This window comes from Pygocentrus nattereri, chromosome 18, assembly GCF_015220715.1.
Source record: "Pygocentrus nattereri isolate fPygNat1 chromosome 18, fPygNat1.pri, whole genome shotgun sequence".
Classification (NCBI taxonomy): domain Eukaryota; kingdom Metazoa; phylum Chordata; class Actinopteri; order Characiformes; family Serrasalmidae; genus Pygocentrus; species Pygocentrus nattereri.
The window spans coordinates 38299478-38316780 of NC_051228.1; the positions used below are offsets into that span (position 1 = coordinate 38299478).

General features: G+C 46.1%; 1 protein-coding gene across 3 annotated transcripts in view; it reads left to right on the plus strand.

Annotated features, from left to right (window-relative positions):
- supt20 (SPT20 homolog, SAGA complex component) overlaps nucleotides 1-17303 on the plus strand; it is a 23998-nt gene continuing 6695 nt past the window's right edge. For 2 of the 3 annotated variants that reach the window (XM_017717107.2, XM_017717111.2), the window contains exons 1-21: nucleotides 1-125; nucleotides 615-704; nucleotides 842-877; nucleotides 972-1097; nucleotides 1270-1396; nucleotides 2329-2432; nucleotides 3370-3486; nucleotides 3603-3656; nucleotides 4683-4822; nucleotides 8675-8831; nucleotides 9048-9104; nucleotides 9346-9420; nucleotides 11683-11852; nucleotides 12002-12034; nucleotides 13262-13379; nucleotides 13483-13588; nucleotides 13792-13938; nucleotides 15189-15471; nucleotides 15672-15820; nucleotides 15914-15969; nucleotides 16094-16213. In XM_017717107.2, the coding sequence (XP_017572596.1) occupies nucleotides 702-704; nucleotides 842-877; nucleotides 972-1097; nucleotides 1270-1396; nucleotides 2329-2432; nucleotides 3370-3486; nucleotides 3603-3656; nucleotides 4683-4822; nucleotides 8675-8831; nucleotides 9048-9104; nucleotides 9346-9420; nucleotides 11683-11852; nucleotides 12002-12034; nucleotides 13262-13379; nucleotides 13483-13588; nucleotides 13792-13938; nucleotides 15189-15471; nucleotides 15672-15820; nucleotides 15914-15969; nucleotides 16094-16213 (2178 nt within the window). In that variant the 5' untranslated portion in view covers nucleotides 1-125; nucleotides 615-701. The remainder of the gene's footprint in view (nucleotides 126-614; nucleotides 705-841; nucleotides 878-971; nucleotides 1098-1269; nucleotides 1397-2328; nucleotides 2433-3369; nucleotides 3487-3602; nucleotides 3657-4682; nucleotides 4823-8674; nucleotides 8832-9047; nucleotides 9105-9345; nucleotides 9421-11682; nucleotides 11853-12001; nucleotides 12035-13261; nucleotides 13380-13482; nucleotides 13589-13791; nucleotides 13939-15188; nucleotides 15472-15671; nucleotides 15821-15913; nucleotides 15970-16093; nucleotides 16214-17303) is intronic. The other variant, XM_017717108.2, reaches the window with a different exon arrangement.

Below are 17303 nucleotides of genomic sequence, written 5' to 3' on the forward strand. Positions count from 1 at the left end.
AGTTTGGATTTTGTTGTTACACTGGAAGAAAATGGCTGCTGTGAGTTTTTCTCATTGAAGGCACTGGAGGAGCCGTTCGTGCTGATCGCTCTGCGTTCTCGAGCCGCGGGGATGCGACGAACCGGGCAAGTCCGCTTTCTCCGTTTTCGCCGCGGCGCCTTACTGTGGGCGCGCGCCCGCTCGCGCAGCCCGCTGCAGCGCTGAGGGAGCCAGTTAGCCTGTTAGCTTAGCTTTAGCTTAGCATAGCTCAGCTCAGCCCAGCCATTCGCAGTGAGGTGAGCCTCATAACAGTTACACTGTGCGGTTATTTCATCCTCTAGAAACGTCCTCTCGCACATAGTTAGTGCCCCCCCAGCCCGGCGTTTGTGTATCTCGTGGGCACTAGTCTCGTGTTCTGCTCCTCGGGGGGGGGGGAGGGGTTTGTTGGTGACACTGTTGGCCAGTCGAGGTGTTCAGGGCTTAAGCCATTCGCTGCTAATGGCGCAAAGTTTGCTCTAATTGTTCGTTCGTGTCATCCGCGGCACGTCTGACGATTTAACTGAAAGCGGTGGATTGTGAGGACGGCTCCGGCGGAGAGCGCTTTCGGGAACCTAACGCTGCCTCTCTGCCCGCAGGGTTTGAATGGGCTGTCAATGGACGTGACAGTTTTGGGGTAAGGACAGCATCGCCTCCTGTCACACAGCAACTGGTGGTGGATCACGATGGTAAGCCTGCGAGTCCTGCTTGCCCCCTGAATGTGCTTCGCCTCCACTTTGTGTGTCTTTATGCCAAAAGTGACCTTTGCTTACAAGTTGGTGTAATTTGTTCAGCGCCAGCACTGAAACTTTGGCCTCTTTTGCAGCAACAGGTTCTGGAATATGCATTGGATCGGGCTGAGGTGAGGTCACGGTGAACGTTTTGTCCTGTGTGTCGTTTTTGATGGTTCTGCCTTTGTGTTTTCAGTGCTCACAAATAACTCTGTCTGTGTCCAGTACATCATCGAAAGTGCTCGACAACGGCCGGCTAGGAGAAGGGTCTCCTCCAGCGGGAGGAAGTCTTTATATCAGAAACTCTATGAATTGTACATTGAAGAGTGTGAAAAGGAGCCAGAGTTAAAGGTAACGCCCGGAAAGAAGGTTTATTCTGGCATGGCATCCTTTTTTTTTTTTTGGTTTTAACAGTGTGATATTGTAAACGGCCTGGACGTTTGAGAGCCTTTGGTGTTGCGCGTGAACAGGGAAATGTTCTACCTGCATCACAGTACTAGCAGTGCCCGTTCTCTTTCCACAGAAGCTTAGGAGAAATGTGAATCTACTAGAGAAGCTGGTGTCACAGGAGTCCGTCTCGTGTCTAGTGGTCAACCTGTACCCTGGAAATGAGGGATACTCATTGATGCTCAGAGGCAAAAATGGATCTGGTATGCATTTCTTTTTCCTTTCCTCAACATTTCTCCAACATCACACGGTCCGTTTCTGGGGGCAGTCGTGGGCTGGAGGTCCGGGAACCAGCCCTGTGACCGGAAGGTCGCCGGTTCGATCCCCTCGGCTGACGGACCATGACTGAACTGCCCTTGAGCAAGACACCTAACCCCCGACTGCTCCCCGGGCGCTGCCCACTGCTCCGGGCAAGAGTGCTCACTGCCCCCTAGTGTGTGTGTTCACTAGTGTGCATGCATGTGGGTGTTTCACTGCATGGATGGGTTAAATGTGGAGGTCTAATTCCACAGTGTGCAAAACACAGTTGGCAAAATGGTTCTGAATTCAATTCTATTCAGTCCTTCCAAACAAGGAACTCCAGGCACTGGCACACAAAACCCAGTGCATTTTGTTCTGTGTACCTGTTTTCTTGTTAAACGTCACTGGGTCCTTTAAATTAAGAGATAATTAAGGAGTCAGATATTGGGGCATACATGCTACAAGCCATCTAACACTTCTGCGCATTGAACTGAAGTTACCTGACAATTAATGAAAGCTAACAGTGCTTTTAATAATCCCGAGAGTACAGACTGTGTTGTAGTTCAGCACTGCTACTACGTCAGCTACTCCAGCTTTAGGCTACTCCTGCTAAAGCAGCTTAACAAACAGTGGTGTCATCTATACGGCAATATATGCATTTAGATTGCTAACTCAGCCCATAATCCAGAGGATCGGGTGAAATTCGAGGGAAAAATAAACATATGACCAATAATATTTGTTTTGGAAAACAAATTTGTTTATCATAGGGCAACAGAGAGAAGAACTGCTCAAAGTCTGCTGTATAATATGCCCAGTTTATTCATTTCCAGAAGATACATCCATTACTGCATTGCAGACGGAGAGAGAGCTTTACTATTTGTATGCATTTTGCCAGATTCAGAGACAATTCGGCTTCCGTATGAAGAAGGAGAGCTACTGGACTACTTGGACGCTGAGGAGCTGCCCCCTATCCTGGTGGATCTTCTTGAAAAATCACAAGTAAGCAAAAGTGCTGAAGACTGCGTGCTGATTTATATACACAACAGTTTTTATGTGGTTATAGGTTTTTTTATATGGTTATCTGGTTTTGTCATGTCTGTTTTTTTCCCCTTTATTTCTTCAAACCAAAATCAGTACGGTTACATTGTTGGCACTTCAAAAGCTAACAGTACACGGCTGAAACTACCATAAATATAGGGCACTTATTTACTGTGTTTTCTCTTGAGGAGTTTAGAGTTTCCTCTGTTTCTGATTGGGGCTTCAGGAAACACGGTCTGACATTTAGCGCGCTGATTATTAGGCTATGTTCACGCTACAAGCCTCGTTGCTCAAATCCGATCTCTCTGACTCGAGGCTTCAGATTCGTTTAGGTCAGAGACTCAAATCTGTCGTTAATGTGATGAACCGGCTCCTGAAATGACCCTCATGAGCTCCTCCTGCTCAGTAACGTCACGTGACTGAATCACTGCATCATCAGCACAAACTAACGAGCAGAACGAGCTTCGCTGAGAAGATCATTAACTCTGATCAGCTCTCAGCTTCGTTATTAGAGCCAGACGGAGGAGAAGAAGGCGAGATGAGCTGCTTTTCCACCGTTTACGGGCTTTAACGTCTGTTCGGCGCTGGTTGCCATGGTAACGCTGAATGATGACGCACGCGCGGCGGAAAAAGAAGCGCATGAATCGGATGCGTATCCCATCTAGGACCACATGTGAAAGTGGCTCAGGTCGGATTCGAACAGATCAGATTTGTGTCCACACGGCCCTGAAAACACCAGATCTGAGTCACATTAGAGCAAAAAATCTGATTTGTGCCACTTCAGCCTGGAAATGTGAACGCAGCCTTAGTGCTCCTGATTGGAGTGATGCCTCCGTTTACGCCTGACTCGTCTGTGCTAAGCGGGTGCACTCTGTGTTATTTAAACTCCTTTTTTCAGGTGAACATATTTCACTGTGGCTGCGTAATTGCAGAGGTCCGAGATTACCGACAGTCGGGGAATGCCAAGACAGCCTCTTATCAGAGTCGCCATGTACTGCTGAGACCCACTATGCAGGTGAGCAGTCTCACCGTTTTAGACATTACAGGTTCTCTCGATATCTTCCAAGTAAGCTGCAGCGGTGGTAACTGTGCAAGCACTCGTGGTGAATCCTGACCTGTCTTTTATTACAGACCCTGATCTGTGACGTCCATGCCATGACAAGTGATCACCATAAGTGGACACAGGTGGGAAGCACTTACAATTGTGTCATATTTCAGAGCTTTTCTGAAAGGGACGATATAGTGGAAAAACATGTTTTGCTTACGTTTTCTGAAGTAAGAGGCTGATGAAATATGTAAACATTAAGAGTTTCAGAACCTACCGTTCACTCCCTGGCTCCTCTCAGTCCACGGAAATTAAGCTGCTGTGAGTGTGTATCGTATTTATATACACCGATCAGGCATGACATTACGACCACCTCCTCGTTTCTACATTCATTGTCCACTTTATCAGCTCCACTGACTGTATAGCTGCACTCTGTAGTTCTACAGTTACAGACTGTAGTCCATCTGTCTCTCTGATACTCTGTTACCCTGTTCTTCAGTGGTCAGGACCCCATGGACCCTGACAGAGCAGGTACTGTTTGGGTTGGGTGGTGGGTCATTCTCAGCACTGCAGTGACACTGACATGGTGGTGGTGTGTTAGCGTGTGTTGGGCTGGTCTGAGTGGATCAGACACAGCAGCGTTGCTGGAGAGTCCTGTGACCACTGATGAAGGACTAGAGGATGACCAACGCAAACTGTGCAGCAGCAGACGAGCTCTTTTTACATCTACAAGGTGGGCCGACAAGTGTCTAACAGAGTGGACGGTGAGTGGACACAGTGTTTAAAAACTCCAGCAGCACTGCTGTGTCTGATCCACTCCAATCAGCACAACACACACTAACACACCACCACCACGTCAGTGTTACTGCAGTGCAGAGAATGACCCACCACCCAACCCAAACAGTACCTGCTCTGTGAGGGTCCATGGGAGTCCTGACCACTGAAGAACAGGGTAACAGAGTATCAGAGAAACAGATGGACTACAGTCTGTAACTGTAGAACTACAGAGTGCAGCTATACAGTAAGTGGAGCTGATCAAGTGGACAATGCGTAGAAACAAGGAGGTGGTCAGAATGCTATACCTGATGGATGTACAGCTCTGCATTGAAATGAAATGTAAGATTGTCATTCATCCGATCTGAGTGTTCTCATTTTTCTGTTTGCAGGATGATAAGCTGCAGCTTGAAAGCCAGTTGATCCTGGCCACAGCAGAGCCTCTGTGTCTGGACCCCTCTGTCTCGGTCACCTGCACCTCCAACCGGCTTCTCTACAACAAGCAGAAAATGAACACGCGCCCTATGAAACGGTGACTGATTCTCAAGGGTTTGGGGTCTTTGTGTGTGTGTGTGTGTGTGTGTGTGTGTGTTTTGTGTCTGTCTGTGTGGGTGTGCTTGAGAGCTGACGGTGAGCGCATCCTTTTTACTCAGAGAATCTTGTTGAAATATTTAGTGTGTGCATGTGGCCTGTAGAAGATTTCACAATTATTACAACCAGATGCACAATCCGTGGCAAAAGGCCTGTGCCTGTGATTTGTTTTCCACTTCGCTTTACGGTCTATTTCACAAAGATTAAGCCTCACTTAGCCTACTCACTGTCTTTCCTTTTGTGTTCAGTTCAGAGTTTGGGGCTGTCTCCAAATTTACTGGCGGTAAATAAGTTTTTGTTTTCTACTCCGTTAACCGTTACCAGGCACAGGTCACTGTGCTGTCATGCTGTATGTGCACCCTATGTATACCAGGGTTGTCCAAGTCTTATCTGCAAAGAGCCATTCAAATCAAGCAGGAGCAAATCTGATCAATTGTTAGGAATGAAAACCTGTAGTCACACCAGTCCACTTGGCTTTTGCACGCAAGTGTGAGTGTTTTGCTGAGGCAGTTCATTTACATGTAAATTTACAGCCTTTGGCAGATGCTCTAATTCAGCGTCTTACAATTTGAGCATTTTTGCACAGGTAGGTGAAGGTGTTGTTAGGAGTCTTGCCCAGGGACTGTTATTGGTATAGTGTAGGGTGATTACACAGGCGGGGCTTGAACCTACAACTTAGAAGGAAGGGGTGTTACCTGCGACACCACAGGTCAGTAATAGGCAGACTACAGTCCGAGTCCGGACCCAGGTGCTGTCCTATGCGGACCTGGAGCTATAAGCGATAAACTGGAGAATTGTTTAATTTCGACTTGGTGATCCTATTTTAACAGGTGTAAATTTTCTATATTTTATGGTAGTTTTAGTGCCCGGGAGACTCACAGAGCAATTGCATGTGTTGTACATATCACATGTGACGCTACTCAGCCAATCAGATCAGTGCATTACGATGAGCTCTGAGACTCGAGTGAGTGACGCCACACAGGGGGAGGGACGAGGAGAGAAACAGCAGTCAGAGAAGAAAGTGAGTCAGAGGGAAGTTATTCCACATGACGTGATCTAAAAAGAGGAAACTGACAGTAAATGTTGGTGAAATCTGACCGAACTGGACTTTATTTGATCTGATGTTCAGTAAATGTTGTTGAAATCTGACCGAACTGGACTTTATTTGATCCGATGTTCAGTAAATGTTGGTGAAATCTGACCGAACTGGACTTTATTTGATCTGATGTTCAGTAAATGTTGGTGAAATCTGACCGAACTGGACTTTATTTGATCTGACGTTCAGTAAATGTTGGTGAAATCTGACCGAACTGGACTTTATTTGATCTGATGTTCAGTAAATGTTGGTGAAATCTGACCGAACTGGACTTTATTTGATCTGACGTTCAGTAAATGTTGGTGAAGTCCACTTCGGTCAGATTTTATTTGATCTGATGTTCAGTAAATGTTGGTGAAATCTGTCATGATGCAGATTAGACATGATGTTCTGGACCTTCGCTTGAGGAAATTTTCTCTAACTGGACTTTGAATTTTAACTAAATACCCTTGCGCTACACTACCAACACTTAGTGAGTTGGTATTCCGAAAAGGGATTAAGCCTGGACTCTACAGTATTGATAGTTCCCCACTGAAAAGGAAATATAGTCCATGTCCACGTTAAGCTCATGGCCTGGAGGTGTGTGTGTGTGTGTGTGTGTGTGTGTGAGACTCTCTGAGAGTGTTGTTAGTGCCAGCGAGGAGAGTGTGAGGGCAGGAGAGGGACAGCTCAGTGTGTCTGGAATGTAGAGCCAATGGAAAGAATGAATCTTGTTTTAATTTCTGGATTAGTTATGCAATGTGGGCTTCCATCTGCTGAAGAATAAATGTGGGCTTGTCCTGTGCCCTGGTTAAAGCTTCAAGATGTGAGTTGCTCAATTTAAAAACAAAAAACTCTCCCCGTTTATTCTGCATTTTGTACCGTAATTCTAATGTGGTTAAAAAACAGGAAGCACTTTTTCTGGACCAGGGGTGCCCAAAGTCTGGCCCTGGTGGTTTAGTTTCATCCCTGTCTAAGGGTGTTTTCATACTTGGGCTGTTTCATTGTGGACTCAGACTGCGAAGTCATGGTTTTCTGTCAACACACCAAACCAACTCAGACCCTCCCTCAGACCATCTCTTGTGAGGGGGGGGGGGTCTGAGTTTGGGTACTTTGTTCTGTGGTTCGATTGATTTGTGCATTGTGAAAACCAAACAGCCCCAGTCCGCTTTTGTTTTGCTTCATGGTGAAGACCCCCAGGCTCATCAGACACACAGCCACAGTCTTCAGGACTTCAGCATGTAAAAACGGACCAAGCAAGGATCATTCATAAGGTTCTACTGAGGATAAAGCCTGTCCGTGATCTGCGACAAGACAGCAGCGCTGCCAGGCATGATCGTTTAAAACGGGAAAATCATGCGGGCTCCCCCATCTCATCGCTTTATGTATCAGCGCTGCTGTCTTGTGGCAGATCACCGACAGACTCCTTGGTGGTCTGTTTTTACCTGCTGAAGTGCTAAATTTCAGTCTTCCAAAGAGAGTTCAGTTCGTTTTTGGGTCCGTTTAGAGGGGTCCGAGTTTATTTGGCGTGTTCACATATGCAAAAGGAGCCATGACTGAGCTATATCCACAACACCCTGATACCCCTGATCCCTGTTAATCAAGGCCTTTGAGGCTAGAAAACATTCGGTATACCTGGGAGTAACCTTAGACCGTACCCTGGGTTACAGAGAAAACATTAGGAAGACAAGAGCCAAGGTCTTCGCCAGAAATAGCCTGCTGCAACAATTAACAAGCTCTAAATGGGGGGCCCACCCATGCACGCATCGAGCAACGGCATTAGCCCTGTGTTTTCCACCTCTGAGTATGCCTGTGCAGATCCTGCCACGCACACAGAATCCACCCTATCCTCTAGGAGACCTGCAGGATAGTGACTGGGAGCCCAAAAACCACCCCACTACTCTGTCTGTGTGTTCTCTCAGGCATTGCACCCCCTTACATCCGGAGAGCAATTACCACCCAAGCTGAGTGGACAAAGCCAGCCAATGACATCCGGCACCCACTCCATGTGCACTCTGTCGCCTATGAACGACTTCAGGAGCAGTTTCTTGGACACCACGGACGTACTGGAGTCCAGCCCAGCCAATGCCAGGGTCAGCGAAATGGCTTAAACGTTGGAACAGCTGAAGCAGTCAGACAGCCCAATGGATGGAGAGGGATAACCCCAAATGAACACTTTGCCTCCAGCCATGACCAACCCTGAACTGTCTGGAAAACCCTGAACTGTATGCCGGTGAGGGACGCTGCAAGGCATCCCTGAAAAATGGAATATAATAACATTTGACTCGTGTGACTCCAACCCATGGAACACTTCATTAGATGCAGCTTTGCCCCACAATGCGCCGCAGAAGACCAGGCCGAACCAAATGCAGCCGCGCTCGCCTGTGTTAACTACTAGAAGGGCATGATCTAGATGGCTACTGGACACGAGGAAGAAGAAGAAGGCCTTCGGGAATATCTGAATGATGGAGAGCAAGTTCAGGTCTGGGGATCTCCAGGACCAGACTTGGGCACCCTTAGTCTAGATCTTATATTGTGGGTACAGCACTCAAGCAGCAATGTTCATACCCGTGTGTATCTGTTAATCTGCCATAAGTTGAAAGACAGATGTCTAATCCATCAGTGTAGAATTATGCGTCGAAAGGCTTCATTCGCTGTCTCCCCTCTTTGGGCTTCTGCCGTATTAACATGTTGCCTCTTTTTCTGTGTGTGTTTCAGGTGTTTTAAGAGGTACTCACGAGCGGCACTGAACCGGCAGCAGGAGCTGGCTCATCTTCCTATGCCGCCCCAGCTCCGACTGCTTGACTACCTGCACAAAAGGAAAGAAAGGAAATCAACACCGTTGGTGGACCTCAAGATCTCCAAAGCTGGCAATGTGAGACTGCTTACACCTGGCAATGCAAAATCCTCACGGAGGCAACTTCGTGAATCTAATATGAATCTTTGTAAAGCTTGTAGAAATTTGGCTAGATGTTTTGACGTGTCTTCATGGGGTTAATTTATGCTGTTTGGGTTAGTAGAGTAGCGGGGGAGATAGGATTGCAACGTCATTGTGCATCTGTAGTAATAAACCTCTGTGCTCTTTCTTTAGTGTGTGGACATGTGGAAACAGAATAGCTGCCAGCTAACTGCCCCAGCAGAGATTGATGTAAGTCATCTCGATGCAGACGTACACCTGTTCCTATCCATATTAGTTATATCCTCTTACTTTCACTCGCTGTTGTGCAAGACCACAAGCTGCTGTTTGGATAATGACTGCTTTCACAATATAGACTCTGGTGGGTCTGTCCTTTAATTCCAGTATTGTTCTGAGGGTTTACACTATAGAGCAGATGTACGTCGTTTAAACAGACCCGTCTTCAGTGTGTTGGCTTTTACTTGGGCTGCAGGTGGACAAGTACGCTGTGGTAGAGAAGTCGATCAAACTGGAGGATTCTCAGCCTACACAGGTTTGGCCTGCGCAGGTAAATGTCTTGTCCTTAACTATGATAATGGATACTTGACGGTCAGTAAGCTCTGATTACAACGGGCTACAATTAGGCTTGTTGCATATCGCTGCTTTCGGAAAGAAACCTCATATCTTTAAACTGGTAACTTTACTGGAGAAGGAAAAAAACATAGATTACTTTAAATGTATGTCAGTGGAACCAGACGTTTTTCCAAGTCGTTCTGGGTGGTTTATTTTGGTCTGTTCAGAGTGAAATTTACATAAAATGTATATACGACAGCAGCGATATGCATGTTAACCGAGCTTGCCTTGAACCTGTAAACATGAACCTGTTCACACTTACATTAATATAAAATCTCAAGTGATCCGATCATAATTAGACATCGAGACGAATAGCTATTTATAATGGGCATTTCTATGCATCGTGAATTTGAATTTGATCAGATTTTGTGGTTGGATGGTGGGAAACACCCACATCCTTGGCATCAGCTGACATCGAGTGCGAATACATGCGCTCAAAAATCCGGTCATTTCCGCAGTTATCCGATTATTCAAACGGTCATGTGATCAGCATACTCCGATCTAGAAATCCGATAGATTTGGATGCTGGATTTTAGCTCAGTAATCTGATTTCTCAGTGCATGTATTCTTCTACTCCGATTTCTATTGGATTTTTCAGTCGAGATCAGATGGTGGCGTGGCGCTGAACCCAAATACGAAATAAAGAATTAAAATATTCTTCATCTTCTAGATGATGTATGTTCATATTTTCAGGTAAAGCGGCACAATGTTTAAAATAAATAAATAAATGCGGCATGAAGCTTGAGGTTTGTTACGTTTACACAAAAGGTAAAAGTGGCCCAAATCCATATGTGACTCAGGTGTGTCATGTTTGTGGCAAGTGTGAACAGCATAAAACACACCGAATCATTTTCAGGTCTGATTTGAGATGCTTTCATATGTGGTACTGAAATCCGATCCGTATCCGATATGCAGCAATGCGATTGCTACGTCAATCCAACTCGACATTCGTCATCATTTTGCACTGCTGAGACCTCATGAACATCTCGGCTGCTGTTTCTGTACCAAAAAAATTAGAAGACACTTTTCCAAAGCGCTCCGTGTTTAAAGAGATTTTGAAAGAAATGGAGCCGTAGGAGAACGAGTCCGCAGTGTGGAGGAGAAATCTGAAAGGAAAGTTAAAAAAAAAATCGGAGGACTCGAACCAAAGAAGTGACCGTGTCCGAATAACGTGCCTTTTTATACAGCGAGCTCAAACACATTCTGGGTGATGAGCCCAGCTGTCAGTCAGTGAAGCGTCATGATGGCTCCCGTGATGCTGGTGAAGATGAAGCTGATCCTCCGGGAGCGGCTGGACTTCGTTGGCGGTTGTGATTGTTTACCTCTGAATGAATCACGTGTAGCGGTTCTGTTCGGCTCTGTCCAGTTCGGCTCTGTTCTTTTGCGGCTCAGTTTAGGAGCTGATCTGTTCAGACTGATGTTGCGCACAGATCACATTTAAAATACACTCACCCGCCACTTTATTAGGTTCAGTTGCTTGTTAACACAAATAATTAATCAGCCAATCACACGGCCGCAACTCACTGCATTGTAGAGGTGGTCAAGACACCTTGCTGAAGTGCAGACTGAGCATCAGAACGGGGAAGAAAGGGGATTTAAGGGGCTTTGAACGTGGCGTGGTTGTTGGTGCCAGACGGGCTGGTCTGAGTATTTCAGAAACTGCTGATCTGCTGGGATTTTCACGCTCAACCATCTCTAGGGTTTACAGAGAACGGTCCGAAAAAGAGGAAACATCCAGTGAGCGGTCAGTTGTGTGGACGAAAAATGCCTTGTTGATGTGAGAGGTCAGAGGAGAATGGGCAGACTGGTTCCAGATGATAGAAAGACAGCAGGAACTCAAATAACCACTTGTTACAACCCAGGAATGCAGAATATGTCGAACCTTGGAAGATGATGGGCTGCAGCAAAAGGGGGTCCAACCTTTTACTAGCAAAGTGGCCGGTGAGTGTATAATCTGAACAGCCAAACAAGAAATCTGATTTGGGCCACTTTTACCTGCTGTGTGAACTTAGTCTTAAAGCATTCATACTACAAAGGTTTTGTAGTCATAAGCATCCTTGACCACCCCGTGTCTCCGACGCGCATTGTGCCCCATTCATACTTAAACTTAACATGATCGGATCGCCCAGGATGTTTATGCCATGAGAAATAGGGCCAGAGACGGTCTGTTGAACATTTTGGCCTCCTATTTGTACAGGATGTGAAAGACGACTATATTTTTGAATGCGAAGTGGGTGGCCAGCCTCAGAGGACAAAAGTCACTATCTTCCAGTCTATGGGAGATCCGCTGGTGTATGGGAAAATCTACAATGCCAAAGACCCTAAAGTAGATGATGATGTTTCAGACCTACACCTCATTCACCCACCGTAAGATGCAACTTTTCAGGTTTTATATTAAATAAAATTCTGTGCTGTGGTAACAGAACAGTAGGTCGTGTTGTTTAGGCACTCTTTTAGTTTGGGATTTCAATCAGGTTGGATTTTTATGATGTTTCTTTTTCTTTCACATTTACCAGGTTCCTCCTTGGTTCAAAGGTAGATGCTGAACGGTGAGTACAAAAGGTGTAATGTGTGTTGTCGTTGTGCTGTGTGTGTGTGTGTGTGTGTGTGTGTGCGCGCAGTGTATACAACAGTTAATTCCGGCTACTCAAGCTGATTGGTTGAGAGTCGTTCTAACGGTGCTGTTATTTCATCATAACATCACAGGTTTTTCACAAGCATGATCACTCTGCTGATACGCTGTTGCTAAGCAACGACTCTGACAGCTGTAGGAGACGCTCGAGCCATCTGAACGTTTTTACTTCTTACTTTGCCACAAACAGAAAACGGACACTGTTAAGACCACATCTGACCGACAGCCGATTCGGTCCGACTCTGAAGACGAGACGACACTAAATTCCCAAACTGTCGTCGCCACTGAGCAGCTTTTCAGTCGGCAGCTGTGACAGAAGAACAGCTGAACAACCTGGAATCAGCCAGAAATGAACCCAACACCATTCGCCAAACTAAACGGGCTGTAAGAAGCTTTACAGACCGGCTGGAACAAAACAACATTAATACTGATCTGGACAAACTGACCAAACTGAGCTGAACCTGATATTGGGTCAGTTTTACGGCTCAGTCTGATTTGGTCCGACTCTGAAGATCAGACCCGTCTGGCGAATGGTGTTGGGTTCATTTCTGGCTGATTCCAGGTTGTTCAGCTGTTCTTCTGTCACAGCTGCCGACTGAAAAGCTGCTCAGTGGTGACGACAGTTTGGGAATTTAGTGTAAGGAGCTGGAGAACGAACTGCCGGCTGAGCAGCGAGTGGGCAGAGCTTGTTACTCTGACGTAGCAACGAGCTGCTCGTTAAGGAGCTCTAATTAGGAGGAAGGAGCTGAACATTAAAACATATTAAAGCCGCGTTCACGGCCAGTTTATTCATTTCTTACTGTATTTATTTAACTGCTGTATTAAAGCAGTAGAGCACTCGAGGAGGGAGTTATCACCAATAACATCACGGCTGTGATGATCTGCGGCCACCAGATCACAGCCGGGATGATATTTCAGGATAACTCACTCCCTCTTGTGTTCCATTGCTGAAGTATTGTGGTGGATCATTGAGTGTTTGTGCAGTTAAACAAGGGTTAATGAACAGTTGATTGTCACAAACATTATGGTATCATTTGAATAATTTTCTAATTGATCCTGTATCAATACTTGTTTTCCTGTATGTTTGTTTGTGTAGTTGGAACGTGAGTGATACGTGTGGTTAACCCTCTGTTCTTTGTGGCAGGTTTTTGGCTCAGTATAAGGACGTTTATGAGACAGATGTAAAGTGTGAAGTGAAGATATTGCACAATTCCAGCAGTGTGGGAGCCCAGAGCCAGCTCTCACCTGCCAGGGAGATAGAGGTGAGATATATTGAAGCCGTATATTGAATTAGTTTGCTTTTGTCATTTTTGTGTTTGATGTAACCAAGGCTTAGTTTAAGTTGTTCTGGTTTTGTCCTTTAAGACGGACGGATACTCAGCGTTGGTCCAGTCCTCAGTGTTAGGGAAGGGAGTGAAGCACAAACCTCCACCCATCAAACTGCCCTCTGGCTCCACCACCAGCTCCTCAGGTAAGAATCCGTTGATAGTGTATGGTTAGTGCAGCAGGACCCTCTAACAGAGCATATGTAATGAACAAAAGTTAAAAAGTCTGTGTTCTGAAGTTGACAACTTTAATGTATCCTGGAATGTCATTTTGTGTTTAAAAGGTAAAGGGCTCAGTTGTCTCCTCTGCTGTGTGCGCTAGTAATGCTGTCCACTTTTTGTTTTCCAGGTAATCCCTACAATACGCAAGTCCCCAGTGGGCATCTGAAGTGCCCAACACCTCCGCCTAATAAGGGTCAGTCTCTGTCGCGGAAGCACTCCATTGAGTTGGGCCAGGTTGGCCTGCTGTCCCCTGCAACACTCTCCCCGATGCAAAGTGAGTAGGTCCACCATGCTGCTGGACTAACCAGGCGTAACATTATGACCACCTCCTCGTTTCTGCGCTCACTGTCCACTTTATCAGCTCCACTGACCGTATAGCTGCACTCTGTAGTTCTACAGTTACAGACTGTAGTCCATCTGTTTCTCTGATACTCTGTTACCCTGTTCTTCAGTGGTCAGGACCCCCATGGACCCTCACAGAGCAGGTACTGTTTGGGTTGTGGATCATTCTCAGCACTGCAGCAATACTGATGTGGTGGTGGTGTGTTAGTGTGTGTTGTGCTGGTCTGAGTGGATCAGACACATCAGTGCTGCTGGAGTTTTTAAACACTGTGTCCGCTCACTGTCCACTGTTATTAGACACTCCAACCTGGTCGGTCCACCTTGTAGATGTAAAGTCAGAGACGACAGCTCATCTGCTGCTGCACAGTTTGTGTTGGTCATCCTCTAGTCCTTCATTAGGGGTCACAGGATGCTGCCCACAGGACGCAGTCAGCTGGATATTTTTGGTTGGTGGACTGTTCTCAGTCCAGCAGCGACACTGAGGTGTTTAAAAACTCCAGCAGCACTGCTGTGTCTGATCCACTCGCACAACACACACTAACACACTACCACCACATCAGTGTTACTGCAGTGCTGAGAATGACCCACCACCCAAACAGTACCTGCTCTGTGAGGTTCCATGGGCGTCCTGACCACTGAAGAACAGGGTAACAGAGTATCAGAGAAACAGATGGACTACAGTCTGTAACTGTAGAACTACAGAGTGCAGCTATACAGTAAGTGGAGCTGATCAAGTGGACAGTGAGTGTAGAAACAAGGAGGCGGTCAGAACATTATGTCTGATTGGTGTATGTTCTGGTTTGTTTTAAGAAATTTTAAAGATGTTTGGCTTGTAAATCAATTGCCTTGAAGCTCAGGTGTTGGTTGTCTACAGTTCTGACTTTAGTTTTTGCCCTGCTCTACTGTCCTTGTTAAACTTATGAAGTGCTTGGACATGTAATTGTTGTGTCTGCTGTACTGTGGACCCCCAGGACTTTTTGACACCCCTGCTTTAGAGGGTTGTTACGAACTTTAAGTCAATTAGGACTACACAAAAATTGGCCTCCACAAATTTGGCAGTAGACATTTAGTTTTCCTTTGATTCATGACTGCGGTTATGATGGGTATTAGTTTTCTGTAACCGTCTTTAAAAATTAATTCATAAATATATGGAATATTTTTCTGTCCGTTGTCCCTTCTCAGGATCAGGAACCCCTAAGCCATCCACGCCGACACCAACCAACACGCCCTGTTCTACGCCACACCCAGCAGATGTACAGAGCGCCACACCGTCGGTGACACCCACCCCACAGGACCTTGCCATGTCCCAGCAACCGGCATTGCTTACCCCTTTCGCCCAGCAGCAGATGGCTCTGCCTGTGATGACCATCCCCCTCCCCACCTCCATCAGCACGGGTACCACCTCCTCCCAGGTCATGACGAACCCTCCCGGGCTCAACTTCATCAACGTGGTGGGGCCTGTCTGGTATGACGTTCTGCCCTCTTTATTTCTTTATCTTTTGCAGTGTCCACTCTTCTGTCATGTTCTGCGTAAGTCAGAGGGGCAAAACGATCCTTCGTTATGTTCTTATCGTACTCTCACCTGTACACTTGTACTGCACCTTAGACTGCTTTTGATTGATCTGTGTGATTGTGTTTGTGTGTGATTGTCTGTGTTGTACACAGCAGTCCCCAGACTCTAATGACTGGCTCTAACCCCATGCTGGGCTGTAGTCCTGGTACACTGGCGCCTGGGATAAACCTGAGTGGGATTTTGCCTCCAGGAGGCCTAATGTCTAGCACACTGCCTACCATGCAGCCTGCAGCTCCTGCAGGTATTCACCTCCTCAGACTTACTTATTTATGGGGGAGGGTTGGGTTTTGTTTATGCTGTTCTGTTCACATTCTGTGTTGTTTCATATGTCCAGGTGGTCCTTTTGGCCTGAATAATACCCAAGGCTTGCGGCCACTCAATCTTCTGCAGGTGAGGACTGCGGTGTCAGAAACGCACCTTTCAGAAGAATTAAACATATCGTTGATAGATTTGTTTAAAATTCTCTCGTTCCATCTTTTATTTTCTTTCTGCTATCTGTGTCTCTCTGACTCAGATCCCTGCGACGCCACTCATCTTTAACTCTTTGCAGCAGCAGCAGCAGCTCTCACAGTTCTCTCCGCAGCAGCAGAGCAGCCAGTCTGCCACCTCCAGCCCACAACAGCAGGGGGAGTCGGTGAGTCAACTTCAATGAGGTCGTTGGGAAGAGTTGCTGCAAGTATATTTAGTGGACGCTGCACAAATTTCCAAATTTTAGAATCTCTGAACTGTTCACACTACACATTTATTGCTTGCAAGCTGCTGTTCATTGACTTAACTGTGTGTACACTACACAAGCGAGCCCAGACTGGGTCTTTCACCTGGAAAGATGTGTGACAGTAGCCACGTTTACATGCAGCCTAATAATTCATTTATAATCCGACTGATGGCTCAATTGGAATAGAATGCGTCCATGTAAACACCTCAATCGGAATAGTCTAGTCCGATTGAGGCCATTCAGAATACAGATTGTATCTGATTGAACGAGGTGGGTAATCCTGTAAATAATCCGTTAAATAGAAGAATAATATCCGTGTAAACGCCTGTATCCGATTACATTCCCTATCGGAAAGTTTCAGTCCGTTCTGCATGTGCGTCGCGTCACAGTTAGAGTTTATACCGTTCAACACGGCGGAGCAGAAACTGGTCTGCAGAGGAGACGAAGTTCATGCTCTGATCTTTAAAAGACGGCGGTGGGACGGACGTCCAGCTTATGCGTCTCAGAGCACGACGTCTTCCTCTCGGCCTTCTTTAATAAGGAATAAGGAATTAGAAGGGAACTGATTACTTGTCGTGAGCATGTAAACGAAGATTGTCCATCAGACTGTTGAGTAGAGTGAGCATAAACACCTCAGTCTGAGTCCGTTATCGGATTGTGTTCAGTCGGATTGGCAAAAATCTTTGCATGTAAACACAGACGCTGTGCCTGGACAAAAGGCTCCTCAATCAGTAGTCAAGTCAATTCTTAACCATGTTTACTGTTGTTTTGATTATTTGCGACTCGCTACCCGAGAGTTTTCTATCCCACTCTCATTGGCTCCTGCCTTCACTGTTCCTACGAATTATCACGTTCATAAAGACATTCATATAGAAGTTTAAGCTGGCTAGAAAACACAAGGGTGTCACAAGCTGTGATAATCGCATAGTTTAACTGTTCACACTCCCATGAGTCGAGTGGTTTGCTGCAAAATTGTCTGCAACTGGAAAATCTGGGCTAAAACCTTGTA